This window comes from Macaca fascicularis, chromosome 5 (assembly GCF_037993035.2).
Source record: "Macaca fascicularis isolate 582-1 chromosome 5, T2T-MFA8v1.1".
NCBI classification, from domain to species: Eukaryota; Metazoa; Chordata; class Mammalia; order Primates; family Cercopithecidae; genus Macaca; species Macaca fascicularis.
In genome coordinates this window covers 152,750,305-152,771,733 of record NC_088379.1, presented here as the reverse complement: position 1 = coordinate 152,771,733, position 21,429 = coordinate 152,750,305, and the positions used below count along the sequence as shown (strand labels likewise).

At 40.8% G+C, this 21,429-nt stretch overlaps 1 protein-coding gene across 11 annotated transcripts in view; it reads right to left on the bottom strand.

The window, feature by feature from the left end:
• Nucleotides 1-21,429, bottom strand: part of ARHGAP10 (Rho GTPase activating protein 10) — a 352,159-nt gene that overhangs the window by 194,151 nt on the left and 136,579 nt on the right. For all 11 annotated transcript variants that reach the window (XR_012435152.1, XR_012435153.1, XM_045391864.2 and 8 more), the window contains 3 exons: nt 14,884-14,985; nt 7,480-7,590; nt 5,642-5,746 (listed from right to left, as the gene is read on the bottom strand). Coding sequence is in view for 9 of the 11 variants with exons in the window: in XM_045391864.2 (XP_045247799.2) it covers nt 5,642-5,746; nt 7,480-7,590; nt 14,884-14,985 (318 nt within the window). In the remaining 2 variants the exon portion in view is untranslated. The remainder of the gene's footprint in view (nt 1-5,641; nt 5,747-7,479; nt 7,591-14,883; nt 14,986-21,429) is intronic.

Sequence of the window (21,429 nt, the reverse complement as noted above, 5' to 3'; positions counted from 1 at the left end):
ATACAACACACCATCACTACTTCTATATCTACCTATATATTTGCAAATCCATGACTTCCTACCAAGAAATCTAATTCTACTCCAGTTCTTCAGGTTTCTTTCCAGTCTCTCTCCTTCCAAATCTGTGAATTTCTTCCCAGGCGGTAAGAAGCCTGGTGGTCATTCTCAACATGTCTGCTTATGTGCTCACTTAACATCTCTGCTCAGCACAAGCAATCTCCCAAATGCCCCAGCAGCCACCTCTGTCTCATCACCACTCACTCCACCATCCCTGCTGCAGACACCTCCACGAGGTCCCTCCTCCCTCACCACCCGACTTCCTCAGAGGCTTTTTGTCTGCACTGGGAATGGAAGGCTTTTTTTTTTTTCTCTTGAGAACAGGTCTCACTCTGCTGCTCAGGCTGGAGTACAGTGGCACAATCATGGTTCACTGCAGCCTCAACCTCCCAGGCTCAAATGATCCTCCCACCTCAGCCTCCCGAGTACAGGGACTACTCATATGCACCACCACCTCCAGCTAATTCTTCTCTACTTTTGTAGAGACAGGGTCTCACTATGTTGCCCAGGCTGGTCCTGAACTCTGGGGCTCAAGTGATCCTCCTGCCTCAACGTCCCAAAGTGCTGGGATTATAGGCGTGAGCCACCATCCCCAGCCACTATTTTTTAATGGTACCATTTTTAGGTAAGTTACGCACTGAATTTTGCATAAAATCAGTAGAATGGCTAAAACCTTGCAATTTCCAATTATAAGCTCCAAGCACATATGAAGGCATCTTCTAATTACAATAATGTTAGACCCCAAACACTACAATAGGTAACATTTGAGTATTTACATGGTTCTTTAATCCTCACAATAACCTATATGGCAGGACACTAATGCTATCCATCTATCCAATAAAAGATCATTGCTGCCTTGTTTTCTTTACATGCTTTAGGAATTAAATATCTCCAAATAAACTAGCTTTATATTAAGCCTTATTATTTTAGTATTTTAAATCTGATTGAAAGAGAAAACATCTTTAAAAAACTTCTTTTCTGATTACAAAAACTAATCCATATCACCGTGAAACAGAGAGATAGACACAAATAGTCCCATTTGGGGGACAAAAAGAGAAGGGATAAGACTAAAGCTAACCATAAGCCCACCCCTCAGGTAACTGCTGTTATATTTTGATGTGATCATTTCTAATCTCTTTTAAAAACACACACACACACAAGTCTGTAGTTTTGGTATTCTACTTTCCTTAGAACATTGCGACAAAAATATTTTGCCCATGTTCTTAAATAATTCTTACCCATTCTTGTTATCTCCTAGGGACTCTTTAAGAATCCTAAAATTCTGCACACTGTATTTCCTTCCAGGAAGAACAGGAAGAATTCTATTCTAGTCTCTTCCCCACATTCTTCGGGAGACAGAAATCACAAAAGTTCAAAATTAGTTCCTTAAAATATTCTTTAAATTTTTTTTTTTTTTTTTTTTTTTTTTTTTTTTTTTTTTTTTTGAGACGGAGTCTCGCTCTGTCGCCCAGGCTGGAGTGCAGTGGCCGGATCTCAGCTCACTGCAAGCTCCGCCTCCCGGGTTTACGCCATTCTCCTGCCTCAGCCTCCCGAGTAGCTGGGACTACAGGCGCCCGCCACCTCGCCCGGCTAGTTTTTTGTATTTTTAGTAGAGACGGGGTTTCACCACGTTAGCCAGGATGGTCTCGATCTCCTGACCTTGTGATCCGCCCGTCTCGGCCTCCCAAAGTGCTGGGATTACAGGCTTGAGCCACCGCGCCCGGCCAATATTCTTTAAATTTGAGGCAATTTCCATTCTTCTGGAAAACCCATCTCCTAAAAGCCATCTTGCTACTTTCTTGATTTCCATTTATCACTCTAGATTATAGAAAATGAAGACTCTATTTCTCAAAAAAAAAAAAAAAAAGTCTAGGCACTTTTACAATACAATAGGTATTATCAAATGGGGAAAAATAGGTTTTCACTTTTAAATAACTTTTACCTTTTTCTGATTATAAAAGTTTTGCTTTTTTACTAAAATTAAATACTAAAAAGATGATCAAAATATTTATGATGTTATAATGCAGAGGCAGTTAACATTTGATTATGTTTACTATAAAATACATATATGTAGCTGGACACAGTGGCTCATGCCAGTAATCCCAACACTTTAGGATACTGAGGCAGGCGGATCACGAGGTCAGGAGACTGAGACCATCCTGGCTAACACGGTGAATCCCCGTCTCTACCAAAAAATACAAAAAAATTAGCCAGGCATGGTGGCAAGTGCCTGTAGTCCCAGCTATTCGGGAAACTGAGGCAGGAAAATGGCATGAACCCGGGAGGCGGAGTTTGCAGTGAGCTGAGATAGGGCCGCTGCACTCCAGCCTGGGTGACAGGGCGAGACTCCATCTCAAACAAACAAATAAATGCAACACACACACACACACACACACAAACCACAACTGGGACTTTTTTCAACAATATGTTGTTTTATATACCCAGCATTTTATCTTTATTATAATACAAAACTGACATCAAGGAATGAGATGAATGGCCAAGAAATGAGCAAATTACAGTGTCAATGAGGTATAGCAGATGATACAGAATGAGTGACCCGCGTTTCAAAAGTGCTGGTGTTTCTGATTTTAAAAAAAAAATAGCTAAAAATTAACATTTTGAAGAGCAGAGACGCCACCTAGATCACGTGTTCTCAATACTGAAGGTGAGGCCGAGAGAAACTCTGAGTTGCAAGAGTGTTTATTAAGAAACAGCCAAATAAAATCAAGACAGGAATATTTAGAAAAAAGGTTGAGAATGTAGGGCGATTTACTGATGACCACACATCCTTAAGTGCGAGACAATACAAAAAAAGGCTTTTTTTCAATAAACTGTCATTTCCCCATTTCTCTACAGAAAATGAATACTGTTGTCAATTGTGTAAGTTCTGAATATATTAAGGATTCCAACCAGGTCATTTTGTGAAACATTTCAAATGATAGCTTAGCTTCAAAGTTTGCTCCGAAGATTTCAAGACTGAATATTGCTCATTACCATCTAAATATTTAATGCCTCTGAAAGTTTTTTTGGTTTATATAAGGTAAACAGACCCCCGCCTTCCCCACAGGTGTGTCATAAACACACTTCCACAAATAAATGAGCTGTGCAAGGAGTTTCACTGAACATCCCAAAAGACTGACGTTTCCCCACAGCTCACCCCGGAGCCTGAGGCAGAGCGCTGGCTTCAAAGGGCATTCACCTATGCATTCACAAGCTTCTGCTTGGTTTAAGGATCAAATGCCTCTGATCTGAAACTCTTCATTATCTCTAAATAAGGGGCACTATTTTCTTCATTTTACCTTGATTCTGGAAGTTATATATACAGTCCTGAAGGTTCTCATTCTGGCCAGTCCTGCACTTGACAGACGAGGTCCAGACAGAAAAGGTGAATTTCCACAAATTATACAGCCAGTAAGTGAAGGGGAAAACAGGAGTTATAATCTCAAGCAGGGGTCCCCAACCCTCAGGCTGCCAACCGGTACTGGTCCATGGCCTGTTAGAAATCGGGTCACACGGCAGGAGGTGAGCGGCAGGTGAGCATAACCGCCTGAGTCGACCTTCTCTCAGATCAGCGGTGGCATTAGATTCTCATAGGAGCACGAACCCTATTGTGAACTGCGCACGCAAAGGATCTAGATTGTGCACTCCTTATGAGAATCTAATAATGCCTGATGACCTGAGGTGGAAGTATCATCACGAAACCATACCCTATCTTCCCCCACCTCCAGTCCATCTACAGAAGAACTGTCTTCCTTAAAACCGGTCCCTGGTGCCAAAAAGGTTGGGGACCACTTACGTAAACTATCTAGTGTTCTTTTTACATAACTGTTTTCTGCTGCCTGCAAAATATTCTGAATAATCTCAACATCGGCCAGGCATGGTGGCTCACCCCCATAATGCCAGGATCTTGGGAGGCTGACAAGAGGATCACTGGAACCCTGAAGTTTGAGAGCAGCCTGGGCAACACAGTGAGATGCCATCTCTATCAAAAAGGAAAAAAAATTAGCTGGGTGTGCTGGCATGGACCGGCAGTCCCAGCTACTTAGGAGGCTGCGGCAGGAGGATTACTTGAGCCTAGGAGGTTGAGGCTGCAGTGAGCAGTGGTTGTGCCACTGCACTTCAGCCTCGGCAAGAGTGAGACCCTGTCTCAAAAAAAAAAAAAAAAAAAAAAAAACTCAACATCATTAAACTCAATATTCTACTACCTGCAGGGACAATTGTGGGGTAACTAGAACGAATCCACACATACCCATTTTGGATTTCTAAGTTTTGTCACATTATAGTCATATCACATATTTTATAACTGTTTTCACAAATTGTGAGACCACAGCAGCAGAAAAAGAAAGAATCTACTCCAGGACTCTATCATTAGCCCAGGTGAATGTCCTAACAATCCTCAAATAGAAGTTGACACATAAATTATAAAAATAAGAGGTTTTATCATCTACATTCCCAAGTATAGGGAACTGTACATTAAAAAAAAAGTTAGAAACAAAATTTACACAAAAGGTATTCACCCTCAACTTTTTTTAAGACGGATTCTCGCTCTGTCGCACAGGCTGGAGTACAGTGGCACAATCTCAGCTCACTGCAACCTCCGCCTCCCGGGTTCAAGCAATTCTCCTGCCTCAGCCTCCCAAGTAGCTGGGATTACAGGCGCACTCCACCACGCCCAGCTAATTTTTGTATTTTTAGCGGAGATGGGGTTTCACCATGTTGGCCAGGATGGTCTCGATATCTGGACCTCGTGATCCACCCGCCTTGGTCTCCCAAAGTGCTGAGATTACAGGTATGAACCACTGCTCCCAGCCCACTCTCAACTTCTAATTGTGAAAGAAATGAAGAGCAGGCAACAACCACAGCTTCCCATCCATCTACCTGTGTGTCTTTCATTATGTGCTGTGAGTCGGTCACAAAGCTATCTCACGACATTCCTAACAAGACCTCAAACTACACTCAACATCCCCTGACCAGCTTGTCAATGAGGACACCTCCAGCATCAACTAGTGTTGAGAGGAAAAACATCCACCACCTGATCAAAATGACATATAGTATGCTGCTTAATACCATTCTCCTGAATCTCTTCATCCAAGACTTGGCAGAAAGCACACATTTTCCAAAGGAAAATAATCAAGACCAATAGCAACTGTGAACACCAATGCATTAGTAAATATGCATAAAATGTAGGGAAGAAATTCCACTCAAACGATAAGCTTATCTGGGAACAAAAATCAAGATACCCAGTTAAAGGAGAAGAAATGTAGTGCATTATAAATTCAGAGCCTTAAAGTGGAGTGCTCTTTTGTCTGTTGCAGAAATAGCTGACTTAGAGTTAAGGTAACAAAGCTTATCCTTAGAATTGACCCAGAAACTGCAGGAAAAGCCGCCAGGTGGCAGAATTTCCCAAGCCTCAACCAACTGTAGAGCAGTTCGTCACACCAAGAGTTGACCAGCAGATGGCATCATACCCTCAGTTTCTCAGTATCAACAGATCAGCATTGTCTTCATTTAAGGCTTTTCATACAACAAATGAAAAATACACTTTTCAAACATCTTTTTATAAAGAAAGCTTTCATTTCCTTACATTCTGAATGTTGATCTGTAGTTCCATTTTGTAGTGATTGAAGTCTTTGGCAAGTTCATGGCCCTGATGATAGAAGGTAAACATCCCCTGAAAAAATGACAGCATCTAAGACACAGGAAGAAAAGAGGTATTAGCACAAAACAACTCAGGAGAAAAAAGAATCATATAAACAACCAAGTGTTCCCCCCGCCACCTCACTGTTATTCCACTGAAATAAAGTGATTAAAGGGAAGTCAATAATATTCAAGTAAACCCAAGTACAATATTAATTGGTCTTTATAGAAAATGATGCTTTTTTCCCTTAAATATCACAGCCATTAGGCAGCTTGTATGGCATGTTCTGTAGGAAAAATTGAATTATAAAGTCATCCATTTGTCCTCTTTAGTCAGGAGAATTCCAGTATTTGTAATTGAAATCTTATCACTATAGGTTGATACAATCTATAAGAAAGTAAAATCACAGAATCAAAGAGCTCCAGACTCTCCCCAGCCACATCCAACAGAGTGCAACCCCTGTGTTTTGTTGACAAAGATATTCCATGACTTGCCAGGGGCAGCCCCAAACCCGTAATTAAACCTTTAGTTTTCTACCAACTCCCAACCTGTCTCTAATTAGAGAGCTGTTGCCTCTGCTCCACATGTGAGTCAATAAATCTAAACTGAAGAGAAGTGATTTGGGGAGAGAGTTAAGGAAATGTTGAGATTCATTTTCTTTCAAATGCCACACCGTGGGTGGTTAGGAATCTGGGGCTGTGACACCAAATGCCCAGCAGGCTCCATTCCCAACATCAGCCATGACTTGTTACGGGACCTTGGGCAAATTATTCAACCTTTCTCTACTTCTATTTCCTTATCTCCTCATTGAGTAATAGTGTGGACTAATGAGTTCAGTACAACACTTAGAACAATGACTTGAACAGCAACTGAGCATTATAAATGCCCAATAAAGCAGGCCATTACTGTTATTTCACATAAAAAGAAAGCTTTTGAGGAGGTTTACTTTACTAGTTTAGGTTAATGACTATCGTTGCAACTAAACCATAGCTCCACAAATGCTCATTTTTAATCATTACTTGGTTATTCTTGTTTCTATAAACCATACACACTATGGGTAAATTGTGTAGCGTGTGAATGTTATCTTAATAAAGCTGTTTAAGAAAAAGAAACCATTCAACAAGTTGATATTAAAATTAAAATGAATCCTGAAAATGAGTTCCTGTTTTGCTGAAATCCACATGAAATATCCTTTACATTATGTTATATATATTTATGTGCATGTATCTTCATAAATAAACAACTGAAGCTACTAGAAAACATCTATATAATCACAAAGATCATGTGTTTCTAAAGTAACTAAAAAGAAATGTCAGAGTAACTCATAAAATTGTCTCAAATGTTCCACATCCTGCTTCTAAACTTAGATTGCCATAAGCATTATGAGTTGTGTTTGAAGTTACATTACAAACAATTGTTTAAAGTACCAAAGTTTGAACTGGTATAAACAACCCATGTTCACTCATTCTACTATAAATTATTTCAGAGACACTTTTTAAAGACAGAGCTATAGGCTAAGGTAGCAGAAACTGCACTTGTTTGCTTTCCTTGAGATCATGTAGCAATGGGAATATTACGTGTTGCAGTGCAAATACAGTTGAGAAACACTGATTTAGAGGCAATTCCTTGAATTCATGGCTGTGTTTGCCCTTTTCAATATGTCTCTTTCATGTTTATGCACTATGGCCTCTAATAACTATAAACCAAAAATCAGACCTAGGAAGATAAATACTTATCTTATATTGCAAAAATCCACCAGCAAACAACTTGGCAATAATACTCACAGGTTCCACAAACTCAAACTTCTTTCGTTCTTGGATTTCCTGCAGCTTACACACATACTCGAGAGACAGTTCATAGAAGTGTTGCCGGTTCTGCTCCACTTGGATATCTGCCTATGTTAGAATCACAGAGGTTAGGCAAACTGGAGATGGTGAAAAGTGAAACTCTACATCAGAGGTCATCACACTGTGGTCCATGGGCCAAAATACGTTGTGCTGCCTGATTTTGTAAATGAAGTATTGCAACACAGGCACAATCATTCATTTAGGTATCGTCTGCAGCTACTTTCCTGCTGCAACAGCAGAATTGAGCAGGTGCAACAGGAACTTTATGGTCCACAAAAGTCTAAAATATTTACTATCAGTTTCTTTGCAGAAAAAGTTTGTGACTCCTACTCTGTATGTTGAGGTTGACCTGCAAGAACTGAAGATCAAAGAGGTTTCTCTTCATGAAAAATTCACCCCAACCACAACTGATGCCCCAAGGCTGAACCACATGCAATCACAATCCACAAACATTTCTATGAACAAATCCTTTAAGAACAAAGTCTGCCTGAGAAAGAGCCCAGCACCTCAGCACTCAGGGAGTGATGGCGGCAGGTGAGGAGGAGCCAGCCATGGCAGCATCTCAAGAACCCAGCTCTCAAAGGCGGGCCAGGGCTGGATGCCCATCTGCAGCCCTCACAACGTCTCATGCCCTGGGAGGGAAGCGGGTACCAGCTGGTCAGGAGGCTATTCCAAAAAAGCTTCCAGCTTAGCTTGTCTAACTAGAAAGGAACTAGAAGAAGAGCATGACTCCACAGAGAATAGTGGAGAGAGAACTCATGTCCAAGAAACCATTCTTACTAGGCATCATGTGATATTTTTCCTAACTTAGCTAATTTTACTCTTAAAAATATTTTTCTGGGCATTTCTCCAGGGAGGATATACAAAAGGCCAATAAGCACATGAAAAGACACTCAACATCGCTCATCATTAGGATGTAAATCAAACTCACAATGAGATGCCACCTCACACCCACTAGGGTGGCTACTATCCAAAAAATAAAAGTAGTGGTGTTGGTGAGGACGTCAAGAAACTGCAACCCCTGTGCATCATTAGTGGGAATGCAAGACGGTACAAGCACTGTGAAAAACAGTGCTTTAAGTAAAATAATATTGAAATATAATGTGTTACTAAGCTAAACTGAAAATTTCTACCTAACACTCCTCAAAATCGCATTTTTGTGCCTTCATTAACCAGAATTCAATAGTTCAGCCACCAGCAGTTAACAGGCACAACTCCCAACAAAAAATTAAAATAAATTTTTCCCTCAAATTCAAAATAGTATTACCACATGACCCAGCAATTCTATAGCTGGGCATATACCCGAAAGAACTAAAAGCAGAGGAACAGATATGTGTACACCCTGTTCATAGCAGCAGGGGGGAAAGTGACCCAAATGCCCACGGATGGATGGATGGATGGATGGATGGATGGATGGATGGATGGATGGATGGATGGACGGACGGACGGACGGAGAGACAGACGAGTAAATAAAATGTAGCCGATTCATATGTATAACAGAATATTATTCAGCCTTAGACAGGAAGGAAATTCTGATACATGCTACATGGATGAACCTTGAGTACATCAGGCTAAGTGAAATAAACCAGTCACAAAGGGACAGATACTATACGATCCCACTCATATGAGACACCTAGAGTAGTCGAATTCATAGAAACTGAAAGCAGAATGATGGCTGCCAGGGGCTGGAGCAGGGGAGAATGGAGAGTTATTGTTAACAGGTACAGAGGTGCAGTCTGGGAAGATTTTTGAAAAAGCCCTGGAGATGCATGGTGGTGATAGTTGCAAAACAATGTGAATGTACTTAATACTACTGAGCCATATACTTTACAATCAAATTATACATTTTATTGAAATTTTATTCATATATTTTATAACCAAAAATGTGTTTTTGAAAAGCATGTAATACATTTGAAACAACACATTTCAAAACGTAATAAAAAACATTTCAGCAAACACTTTAATATATATTACTAAGCTAAAATGAGAATTTCTACTTAACACTCCTCTGAATCATATTTTTGTGCCTCCAATAACCAGAGTTTGATAGTTCAGCCATCAGCAGTTAGTTGGCACATCTCCCAGCAAAAACACAGTGATTTTGTTGAGTATTTAACAAAATAAAGACATAAGGAGGATGGTTTCCTCATTTGTCATTACTGGAAAGGCCCTTGAAGAAATTTATACCAGCATCAGATTTATCAATTTGATTTTATCGTTTAGCAAATTCTCTCTCCTGGTTGTTCTTGCTACTGTAATGACCCTTGCATTACCAGTCAACCTCTATCACCACCCCCTTAACGTTCTGAAAATCCAGAACTGTTGTGCCACATGCTCCATGATTAACTCACCATAATCCCTGGGATCAGTGGCAGTGATGGCAGTAGCGGACAGTCTGGAGCAGCCGCTGTGGGGACACCAGCTGCAGAGGGCAAAGTGTGGCCAGGGCTGCGCACACCATGGTACCCACGGGGGCCAGAAACAGGCAGGAGTCCCGACTTCTATGGAGTTGTCAGGGCAGGAGCCCCATGTTCCCAGACACAGCTGCCGCCACACGGCCACAGCTCTGGGTCAGGGCATCCCCATGCTCTTGGGGGCCGGGGAAGGCCCACTGCTCCGCCAGCAGACTCGAGAAGTGCCTGCTCCTGCTCTCTGGCTTCTCCTCGCTCCCAGCACCTGATCCAGTGTGGAGCAAAGTTGTAGCCAAGCCTAGGTACTGTTGCCACCCGGCCGGGTATGTGTGCACTAGGGTGGTGCTGACATGCCAGCGCCCCCAGTACCCCCAACCTCCAGCTCGGCCCACTCTGGACTTTGGATGCCAACAAGCACAGGAGGGAGGCCAGGGAGCTGAGAGCAGCTCGACAGAGGCCTATAGGCTTCTCTTGGCGCAAATACTTTGGGTGCCATAGATGATATGTTGACAGCTGCAGGAGACAGACAGGTTCCTAGGTGGGAAGGGAGAGGTCCCTGGTGAATCCCCACCTTTAAGCCAGGATGGCCTGAAGCCTGGGAGCCGCTGGGCTGCCAGTTCTGGGTGGAGTCTGCAGACGGGAATGAAAACTTACGGTGCTTTTTCCAGGCCCACCCATGGCTGCACATGGACCAGTCAGCACACTTCCTCCCTTCTGAGCCCAGAAAAACCCTGCACTCAAACAGACTCAGAAAGACATGGGGACTACCAGCTGTTGGAAGAAGCAACCCCCGGGGGTCTCCTCCACTAGTCAGGATGACCTGCTTGTAGAAAGGAGCTACACACTAGAGGTCTCCCCTCCACTGAGAGCTGGACACTCATTATGATGACCTGCCTGCGGAAAAGGGCTACTCACTTCAGGTCTCCTGAGAACTGTCCTGTTGCTCAATGAAGTTCCCCTCTACCTTGCTCACCCCTGCAACTGTCTGCATACCTCATTCCTCTTGGATGTGGGACAAGAACTTGGGACCCAAGGAATGGCCAGACTGAAGGAGCTGTAACACAAACAGGAGTGAACCTCCCCCTCCCCTGCTCGCCACATTGTGGGCGATGAGAAGGAGAGAAGAACTGTGGTCCTTCAGGGAGCCCAGACCTAGGGGCTCCCTGAGCCAGGGCTGTGACACCCTCTTTGGGGCTCTGTGGTTCCTGGTGTCTGTAAGTTTCCAGGCGCCACCGTGCCCACAATGGAAGTGACCTGCAGTATGCCCGGTCTAGCCACAGCCTTGCACGGAGCCGGTGCCTGTGCCTGGAGCTGCCTGCCCCACCATGGTCGGCATGCCTGGCTGCACACAGTGGCCAGACCCTGAACTCACTCACGAACCCCTCGCCACTCCATGCCTGACTCGCCTTTGGCAGGCATGAGATCCAGGCCAGTAGCACAAGCCCAGCGCAGCCTGCCGAGAAGAGCTGGCAGAACAAGCCCAGCGGGCCAGAGCAAAACTCAGGCAAACGCATCACCAGCCACAAAGGTTTCTGCACCCTAAAGATCCCATGACAAGAGCCCTCTCTTACAAGAATGCCATGGACGTCCAAGTTGTAACTACGGTCATAAAATGATTTCCTTCAGCCTGACCTTTAAAAATGAATCTAAAAGGCAATCACTATACATTGTACAACTCCAAGCAAATCACTAGTTTTTAACAAATACACAATTTCGCTTTGATTATCAACTAATTTCTAGTCTTTCCAGCTGTAAATATATGTAAGAAAGTAGACAAGTCTCACACAAAGTTATTCAGGGAATCTGCTTCTCAAGTAGATTATTATTACACTGAAATATTATCATTTGGCTACTTAGGAAGAAAAAATAGACTTCAAAAATAGAAATGGAATTTTCTCAAATATCCAATACCTGTTACTGTACAACTGTTAAGTAGAATGTAGGGGTGTGGATGGACGTAGAAGCTATTATGCCCAATAAACATAAAGGTATAGTAGCAAGGCCTCAGAGAACTGCCAAAATAGCCAGCATGGTGCATGCCCAATTCTCTCCTGATCATTATTCTATTCTATTCTATTCTATTCTATTCTATTCTATTCTATTCTATTCTCTATTCTATTCTATTCTATTCTATTCTATTCTATTCTATTCATTTTTTGAGATGGAGTCTGACTCTGTCGCCCAGGCTGGAGTGCAGTGTCGCGATCTCAGCTCACTGCAAGCTCCGCCTCCTGGGTTCACACCATTCTCCTGCATCAGCCTCCCAAGCAGCTGGGACTCCAGGCGCCCACCACCACACCGGCTATTTTTTTGTATTTTTAGTAGAGACAAGGTTTCACCATGTTAGCCAGGATGGTCTCCATCTCCTGACCTTGTGATCCACCTGCCTCAGCTTCCCAAAGTGCTGGGATTACAGGCATGAGCCACCACACCCAGCCATCTCCTGTTATTTTCAATTGAAACAAGAGGAGAGAATGAATTATGTATGTTTCTAAGCCTTTGTTCAGTATCATTCTCTGCAACTTTTACAATCTCCTGAGCATCTCAATTCACTGAAAATTAGCATTACATTAACCACTGCCAAAAGTAATGAATATCCAAACCTAACATTTTCCCCTTCAAAAATCATACCCCCTATTAAGGGCTTTACACTTAAAATAGAAGGCTGTTTCAGTGTGAGCACATAAGTTTGTAAAGAGCAAACAGAGCAAGATAAAAAAGTGTATGTAATTTAAATGAAACAAATTATTCATCTTTAGGATCTCTTCATGTTTCTGGAGGTGAATTATCTTTGGGACTGATAAATTACTGGAGCCCTAGCTCACTGTACAACCATCTCCACACTTGTTCATTCAATAACTATACATTAAGTACCTACTCCCTAAGAGGTACTGTTCTAGGCACTGAAGATAGAACACTGAATAAGACAATGTTGTTGCCTTCAAGGAGCTTACATTCTAGTGGAAGAAGCCACGTAATAAATGAACAGTATGTCAAAACGGTTATAAGACCATGAAAAAAAAATAGGCTGAACCCTGTGGCTCATGCCTGTAATTCCAGCACTTGGGGAGGCCAAGGCAGGTGGATCGCCTGAGGTCAGGAGTTCTAGACCAGCCTGGCCAACATAATGAAACCCTGTCTCTACTAAAAATACAAAAAATTAGCCGGGCGCGGTGGTGGGCGCCTGTAATCCCAGCTACTCAGGAGATAGTGGCAGGAGAATCACTTGAACCTAGGAGGCGGAGGTTGCAGTGAGCCAAGATCTCACCATTGCACTCCAGCCTGGACGACAAGAGTGAAACTCCAACTCAAAAAAAAAAGGAATATGAAAAAAATATAAAGCAGAGTAAAGGGGACATTCTAAATAAGAAGGTCAGGAAAAACTTTTAATAAACTGACCTCTGAGTGGAGGGTATTTGGAAGAGTATTTGAAGGTTTGAGACACATGGATGTGTGTTGAAAACATACCAAGCAGAAGGAAAACAAATGCCACGGCCCTCAGTACATACTATGCTGACCCCAGCTGGGTTGGGTGCAGAACACACAGCATCCTGTGGGCCCTGGGGCCTCTGGAGAAGCCATTAGGAGGGTTTGGAGAAGAGCGAGTCATGAGAAGTGGATACATTCAGATTATATTCTGGAACTAAAGATGACATACTGATGGACTAGATGGGAGGCGTAAGAGAAAGGGCCAAGGTGACTCCAAAGATGTTGCCTAAGAAAAGTTTAAAATGAGATACCTAATGAGAAAGTGAAGTGGATTTGGAAATTTACTTGGGGAATGAAAATCTTTTTTAGGATACCTGAAAATGGAGGTGAGAGCAGAGGTAGAGAACTGCTAGCATAAAGGGGGTCTGTAAAAGCTGCAGCTATCATCTCAAAATTGACAGAGGGCAGGAGATGAGGGAGCACACAATAATATGCAACAAGTAGAGAACAGGGCCCTACCCAAAGTAAAAGCAGTAAGGATGAAGTGGTGTAAAAGCTCCTTTTTCTTTTATGAACTGTCAAGTGCCATCCAAATGTCAGTCAAAGGCATTAGAGAGACAAAAGAAAAAGTCACATGTGGATGTCGAACCAACCATACACACACAGAGTGTGTAACTACATAGCTGACATTTAAATATAATCCAGGTTTACACAAGACTTAATACTGTGTCATTTTGATAATACTTTAGCAAGTGTTTATGACAGTAGTACATAATGCCCAGATTCCTTATGTGTTAAAAAACAAGGGAAAAAAATACAATTTTTGTGGGATCAGACAAAATACTAACAATGGCAAACAGCATTATTTTTAATAAAAGCATTATGTTTTGAATTGTAAACAACTGAGTTTCCATCCAAGTGTGTGAGTGAGAGAAACAAATGGCAGGGGATTTAGAAATAAACAACGAGAAAATGAAAAATAAAATATAAATTCCTTCCTGCTTATATATGGCTGCCTCCGAAATAAATGAGTCTATTAATACAAGTAAAACAGATGCTCCCTTTCCAACGAAGCTGAATTTCCTGAATCCTCAGCATTAAATAAGATTAATGCTGCCTTCACATAAATGCATAATGGCATATGAGCTTATTAAATTCAATTCATTTCTTCAAGAACTCCTGAAAGCCAATTAATTGATCTATTCCTGCAAATAATATATCTGTTCTTCACTAATGCTGGTTTAAAGTTATGTTCCTGTAAAATAATACTCAGAAACAAAAATTTTACTACTACAAATCCATACCTCAGTAATCGCTATAAGACGTATTATTTTGTCTTGTTTCACAAGGACTTTTTTCTTAATTTATGACACTATCTGTTCACTTTTTGTTATCTCTATATAATGCCAGATGAAAAGTTATCAACAGTAAAGCACATTTTTAAAAGACATGTATTGCTTATTAAATTTTGAAAACTTAACAGAAAAATAAAAAATTATACCTCTTGTAAATGTGAGTCTTTCTTTTTTGCTGATAAATTCAAATGTTTATCAATTAGACTATAATTCTTTTCTGTCTCTTTGTCAAACTTCTTTTTTTCTTCCTACAAAAAAAAAAAAAAAAAAAAAAAAAAAACCATGGTTAAACAGAAACGAAAGGACACACATAGTTAATCCACTGGGAAGCTCAAATTATGAAAAATATCTGAAAATAGAACAAAGCACCACTCTGAATGTGACAAAGCTATCTAAAAAAAACATATCAGTACCAAGCTTACTGCTTAATCATCAAGACAGCATTAGGACAGAAGAGACACTTTTATTTCTTCCTTTAATGGACTTTTTTCCAAGCCTATGTTATTTTTCAGTTCTTCATACTTAGCAGTAGTAAGAATTAATTCCACGTTACTCGCCCCTCACCAACCAAATGAAACAGAATACATAAGAAAAATAACATAAAGCTTAAAAAAGCAAACTTGCTCCAGATTTTGGCACAGACGTGGAATTCGTTTAAAATGGAATAATAGACCGGTGGCTCACACCTATAATCTCAGCACTTTGAGAGGCCAACCAAGGTGGGTGGATCACCTGAGGTCAGGAGTTCAAGACCAGCCAGCTATCGTGGTGAAATCCCGTCTCTACTAAAAATACAAAAATTAGCAGGGTGTGGTGGCGCACACCTGTAATCCCAGCTACTCAAGAGGCTGAGGCGCGAGAATCACTTGAACCATGAGAATCACTTGAACCGCAGAGGCGGAGGTTACAGTGAGTAGAGATCACACCACTGCACTCCAGCCTGGGCAACAGGGTGAGACTCTGTCTCAATCAATCAATCAATCAATATGTTTTACTCCAGATTTTCAAAAAATCGTAATACATAATCAGGGTTGGAAAAAAAACATCTCGGGAAAGATCTTCCGTAATGGTCCAGTATGAATACAGGTTAAGTATCCCTTCTCTGAAATGCTTAGAACCAGAAGTGGTACGGATTTTTGGATATTTTTGAATTTTGGAATATCTGTGTATATCAAGAGAGGTATCTTGGGGATGGGGCCTAAGTCTAAACATGAAATTCATTTCTGTTTTGTATCCACCCATCACACATAGCCTGAAGGTAATTTTATACAATATTTTTAATAATTTTGTACATGAAACAAAGCTTATGTACACTGAACCATCAGAGACCAAGAGGCCAGGTGTGCAATTTTCCACTTGTAATGTCATTTCAAATTTTGGAGCATATCGGATTTCAGAGTCAGGATGATCAACCTGTATAGCAGTAAGATTCTCTGACCAGAAACGTCATCTACTTTCCCAAACCTTTCCAGTGATCTCTGTAACACTATTTAAAATATATACAAATAGGTCAACAGGGCCTAAAATAATATTGACATACTAGTACTCACCCTTTGGTTAACATCACAAACATTTCTTAGGTACTGTCTAGAATTAGGACATACTTGCATTCCATTTGCTATAGAAGCTTTTTGAGAAAACAAGTACACACATTTATAAATGCAGAGAAGACTGGCTGTCTCCCCTAAAGCTGCCAGCCAACTTGATTTTCAATAAACATTCTTGAGTATCAAGGAGAGCACACCATGTCCTCATGCTGTCAAAATGTTTCCATTAATTTCAAATTCTCCCTAACTCTCCACACCTCCTAAAAAAGGAACATTCTCTTCCCTAATTTTCCAAAGCAAAAGTTCTAGCCTTTTCTTGTATGATTTCTTTCCTGTTAGGCAAAGAGATTAAACAAAGCATGTTCATTCTCTACTTCTTTTATTTATCTTTTGGTTTTTTTTTTTTTTTTTTTTTTTTTTTACCACATGGGACCACGCACTGTTCTTCTGGAAACCCAGGACAATATGTCCTCTGTCAGGTCATCTAAAAACCCTCAATTAATTCCCCCACACTGATGGAGGAGGAGAGGCTCAGAAACTGAGGTTTCTTCCCTTTTCTACTCCAAGGTTAATTACCAACTAGCTGCACAACTTAAAAAAAAAAAAATCTGACAACACAGAACCTAAGTTTTCTTACCAAAGAAAAAAAAAAAGATCAGGGACTTTTCCTTAACTGTCTGTCTCATTCTTAGATCCCAACCTAAAATTCTGTGATCCTATGGTTCACCCATGTGTAGAAATGGAACCAAAAAAAAGCAGGAAGTTTTATTTTAACCTCTTTTACTTAATAGTCACTTTTGTTGATACACAGGACCAGAAGACTTTATTTTTCTTTATGCTATAGGGTTTTTTTATTTACAATTTTTTAAGTCCAAGGTATTGATAATTCTCTTTTCTGCTTTTCATTATGCTCTTCCACTGTTTTAACAACTAACAGAAAATAAACTGAAACAAACAGATGCCCATTACCTAAAAATGTCCACTATTTAAAAAAGCTGATGTTGTGAAGTACACACTGAATTTGGTGTCAGAAGACCAAGCTGCAGTCCCAGCCACTCATTACTCTGTGACTTTGTAACAAACATTCTCTGAGCATCTGTTTCTCAGATTTAAACAAAAGACCAATGGAAGTCAGGGCCCTGCATTTGCCCACAAGACTGCTGCAAAGCAAGGTCACACGCTAAGAAGCACTATCACTGCAGACTAGTACTTACCAGGGACATGGAAAACATTTTTACCACCTCATTTGATTTAATCTGAATCATAGAAAGGGGCCGAGGAAGGGGTGACATGGTAATCAGCAGTCAAAACACCCAGCACACCGAGCAATAGAAATCTATGAAAATCAACATGCCGGTAAAGTTGGGAATGAAAGAAAAAGAAGACATCAAGCCTTTATGAAGAAAGAATTTAGCCAAGAAACAACAACATCATCACACCCACCAAGCTTAGAACAGAAATATCTTTGTCCATATATGGTATGGTATTATACAAATGCTGCTGTGTTTGCTTTTGAATCTTAAAATACAGGTAATCATTTCTTCCTGCATTTGTTCTTAATGTCATTATAGAGTATTATTGTTTCTTTGTGCTCATATGATTTCTTGTGCTGAAATAATACAAATTTCAAAGGAAACTATTCAAGTAGCAGTCAATAAAGAATGGAGTTTTTCCCCCCCCCAATACTGCATTATAGAAAAAAATATATATAAATGTAATAGCATAATCCAAAAAGTTCCAACAAGGATCAAGTTAAATACAATATGAAAACTTTTCTTATAAATTAGACATTACAAAAACTGACATGAGTCTGGGCCAGGCAGTAATCTAATGAGTGAAACAGGCTGGGAGAGAAATGCAATAAGGAGTGGTAGGCAATGAAAACCAGATAGTCCTCGTCTACTCCAGAGAAGAAGGCAGCCATTACTCAGCACCAGAACATTTTTGCCTTGTGAGAACACAGACCCAGTACATTGGCCGTGTCTTCTGATTTCTCTGGAACTGCTGAAAACTCCAATGATCTTTATGGTGGTGACACATTTTTTTTTAATTGTAACAACAAGAGGAAGCCAAACAAAATTTATAAGTTGAATATGGTAGAAGTCAGCTTTCTAATCTGTTATAAAATTGCACATGCAAAACTTTTTTTAAAAGTAGAGCTACTACTTAAAACAGCATTATGGGTCAAAAAAGATATACATTGTATAAATGGTAGAAGAGAAGAACCTAAGAACCACAATTCAAATAACCAGATCTTGAGGTAAAAACAATAGAAATTTGTCATTACAAATCACTGGGTTAAAAAAAGGAAGAGACGATTCAACTATTGGTGCTGGCATGACTGTTTAACTACCGTGAAGCAGACAGAGAACCTCATCTCATATCAAAATTAATTCCAGATGGATTGAAAGAGTCACAAGTAAACAATGAAGCCATAGAGAATATTTTCAACCAATCTCAGAATAGAGAAGGATCTAAGCAAAAAAGAAATGGAAGAAGCTATAAGAACTTGTAAATATTAAAAAAAAAAAAAATCACAATAATCAAGCAAAGGGCACACAGCAAAAGAGGGAGGATTACAACCAATATGTAAGAACATAGGGAAACATTCGTAACACAAAATATATCCTTCATGAAGCATTTTTTTTTTTTTTTGCAAAAAACACATTAATGCTTCCACTGAAAGGTGGATAAAGAACACAAAGAATTCATAAAAGTTTAAACGTAATTGTGAATTGCCCATTTTTCTGTAGGGTACTAGATTATTTTGCTTTAGAAGAAGAAAGAATTTTTTTGTTACTAGATGACTTTTTTTTAATTTTCTACATTTTCCAATTGTTTAGGATGAGGAGATGGAAAAGGCTTATTTTCAAACTATAAAATCAAATAATGTTTACTGTTGGACTCGTCTAGAGATAAACTTAAATATGGCAGGTCCTTGAATAGCATCGTTTCATTATTACATTAATAAGGGAAAAATAAAAATCAATTCGTGGCCAGGGCCACTGTCCATGTGGAGTCTGCACATTCTCCCAAGCCTGCGTGGGTACTCTCTGGGTACCTACTATTTCCTCCCACATCTCTTAGGTCAATTCACCGGCATGTCTAAATAGTACTGTGTAAGTGAGTGTGGGATCATGCCCTGTCCAAGGCTGGTGTCCACCCTGCACTCTGAGCTGCTGGGATGGGCTCCAGACACCTGTGACCCTAAACAGAAATAAGTGAGTAAATGATTACCTTGTTTTTATTAATCTTTCTTAAATATATGTATAGTTCACATTTATTTCAATATTTAATATTAAAAGTGTTGTGGTTATCACGGGAACCACCCCCGATAATTCAATGTGAGTCCTTTTCTATTTTCCCTAAGTGTCTAAGAAATAAAGGGAAAGAGTACAAAAGAGAAATTTTAAAGCTGGGTGTCCGGGGGAGACATCACATGTTGGCAGGTTCCATGATGCCCCCACCAAGCCACAAAACCAGCAAGTTTTTAATAGTGATTTTCAAAGCAGAGGGAGTGTACGAATAGGGTGTGGGTCACAGAGATCATTTTATTGCTTCACAAGGCAATAAAATATCACAAGGCAAATGGGGACAGGACAAGATCACAGGACCAGGGCAAAATTAAAATTGCTAATGAAGTTTCGGGCATGCACTGTCATTGATAACATCAGGAGACAGGGTTTGAGAGCAGACAACCAGCCTGACCAAAATTTATTAGGAGGGAATTTCCTTGTCCTAATAGGCCTGGGAGCACTATGGGAGACCAGGCCTTATTTCATCCCTTATCTACAACCGTAAAAGACAGACATCCCCAGAGCAGCCATTTTAGAGACCTCCCCCTAGGAATGCATTCTCTTTCTCAGAGATGTTCCTTGCTGAGAAAAACAATTCAGCGATATTTCTATTTGCTTTTGAAAGAAGAGAAATATGGCTCTGTTCCACCCAGCTCTCAGACAGCCAGACCTAATGGTTATCTCCCTTGTTCCCTGAACATCGCTGTTATCCTGTTCTTTTTTCAAGGTGCCCAGATTTCATACTGTTTAAACAATTTGTGTGGTTAACACAATCATCACAGGGTCCACAGGCAACATACATCCTCAGCTTACAAAGATGATGGGATTAAGAGATTAAAGACAGGCATAGGAAATCACAAGAGTATTGATTGGGGAAGTGATAAATGTACATGAAATCTTCAAATTTTATGTTCAGAGACTGCAGTAAAGACAGGTGTAAGAAATTATAAAAGTATTAATTTGGGGAACTAATAAATGTCCATGAAATCTTCACAATTTATGTTCTTCTGCCATGGCTTCAGCTGGTCCCTTCACTCGGGGTCCCTGACTTCCCGCAACAGTGGTCTTTGGAAGTTTGGTGATGTTGACGTCAGGAGTTTGAGACCAGTCTGACCAACATGGTGAAACCCCCCCGTCTCCATAAAAATACAAAATTAGCCAGGTGTGGTGGCGCATGTCTGTAATCCCAGCTACTTAGGAGGCTGAGGGATAAGAATCACTTGAACCTGGGAGGCAGAAATTGTAGTGAGCCGAGATCATGCCACTGCACTCCAGCCTGGGAGACATGGGTGAAACTCCGCTCCATTCAAAAACAAAAAAAAAGTTTGGTGATGTTTCTGAGACCAGAAATATGACATAAAAACTTAACTTTATGTCAATTGGCCCATGGTAAAACTGGCTTCCTTATGTGCTGCTTTGCTTCAATTCAGTTTCCAAGAACCTACTGATAATGTTAAGTGAGGACTCCCCACTCCAGCGGGGAGAAAGCACACCCTCCCTTAACTCCCACGCCAAGTGTCACTCGTTCCTACTTGACACTTCATTTGCCCTGTCCTACCCCAACCCACCCCTTTCCTTTAAGCTCCTCTAGCCTCTCTAAAGAGATGAGAATTCAGCTCCATCCTCACAGAATGGAGCACTTGAGTCAGACCCAGAAGGGTGCCTGGGAGACACCTGTCAGAACACAAGTGAATGGCCAGCACAGGACTGCAGCAGCACCAACGCTGGCAAAGTGGCACCTCGTTCCTAAGCGGTGGCTCCAGAGTCACTAATCCAGTGCCTTAGCACTCTCTGTCCATAAGGGTCATAAGCCACATGCTATGGCTTGTCACCCCTAAACCCAGAATGC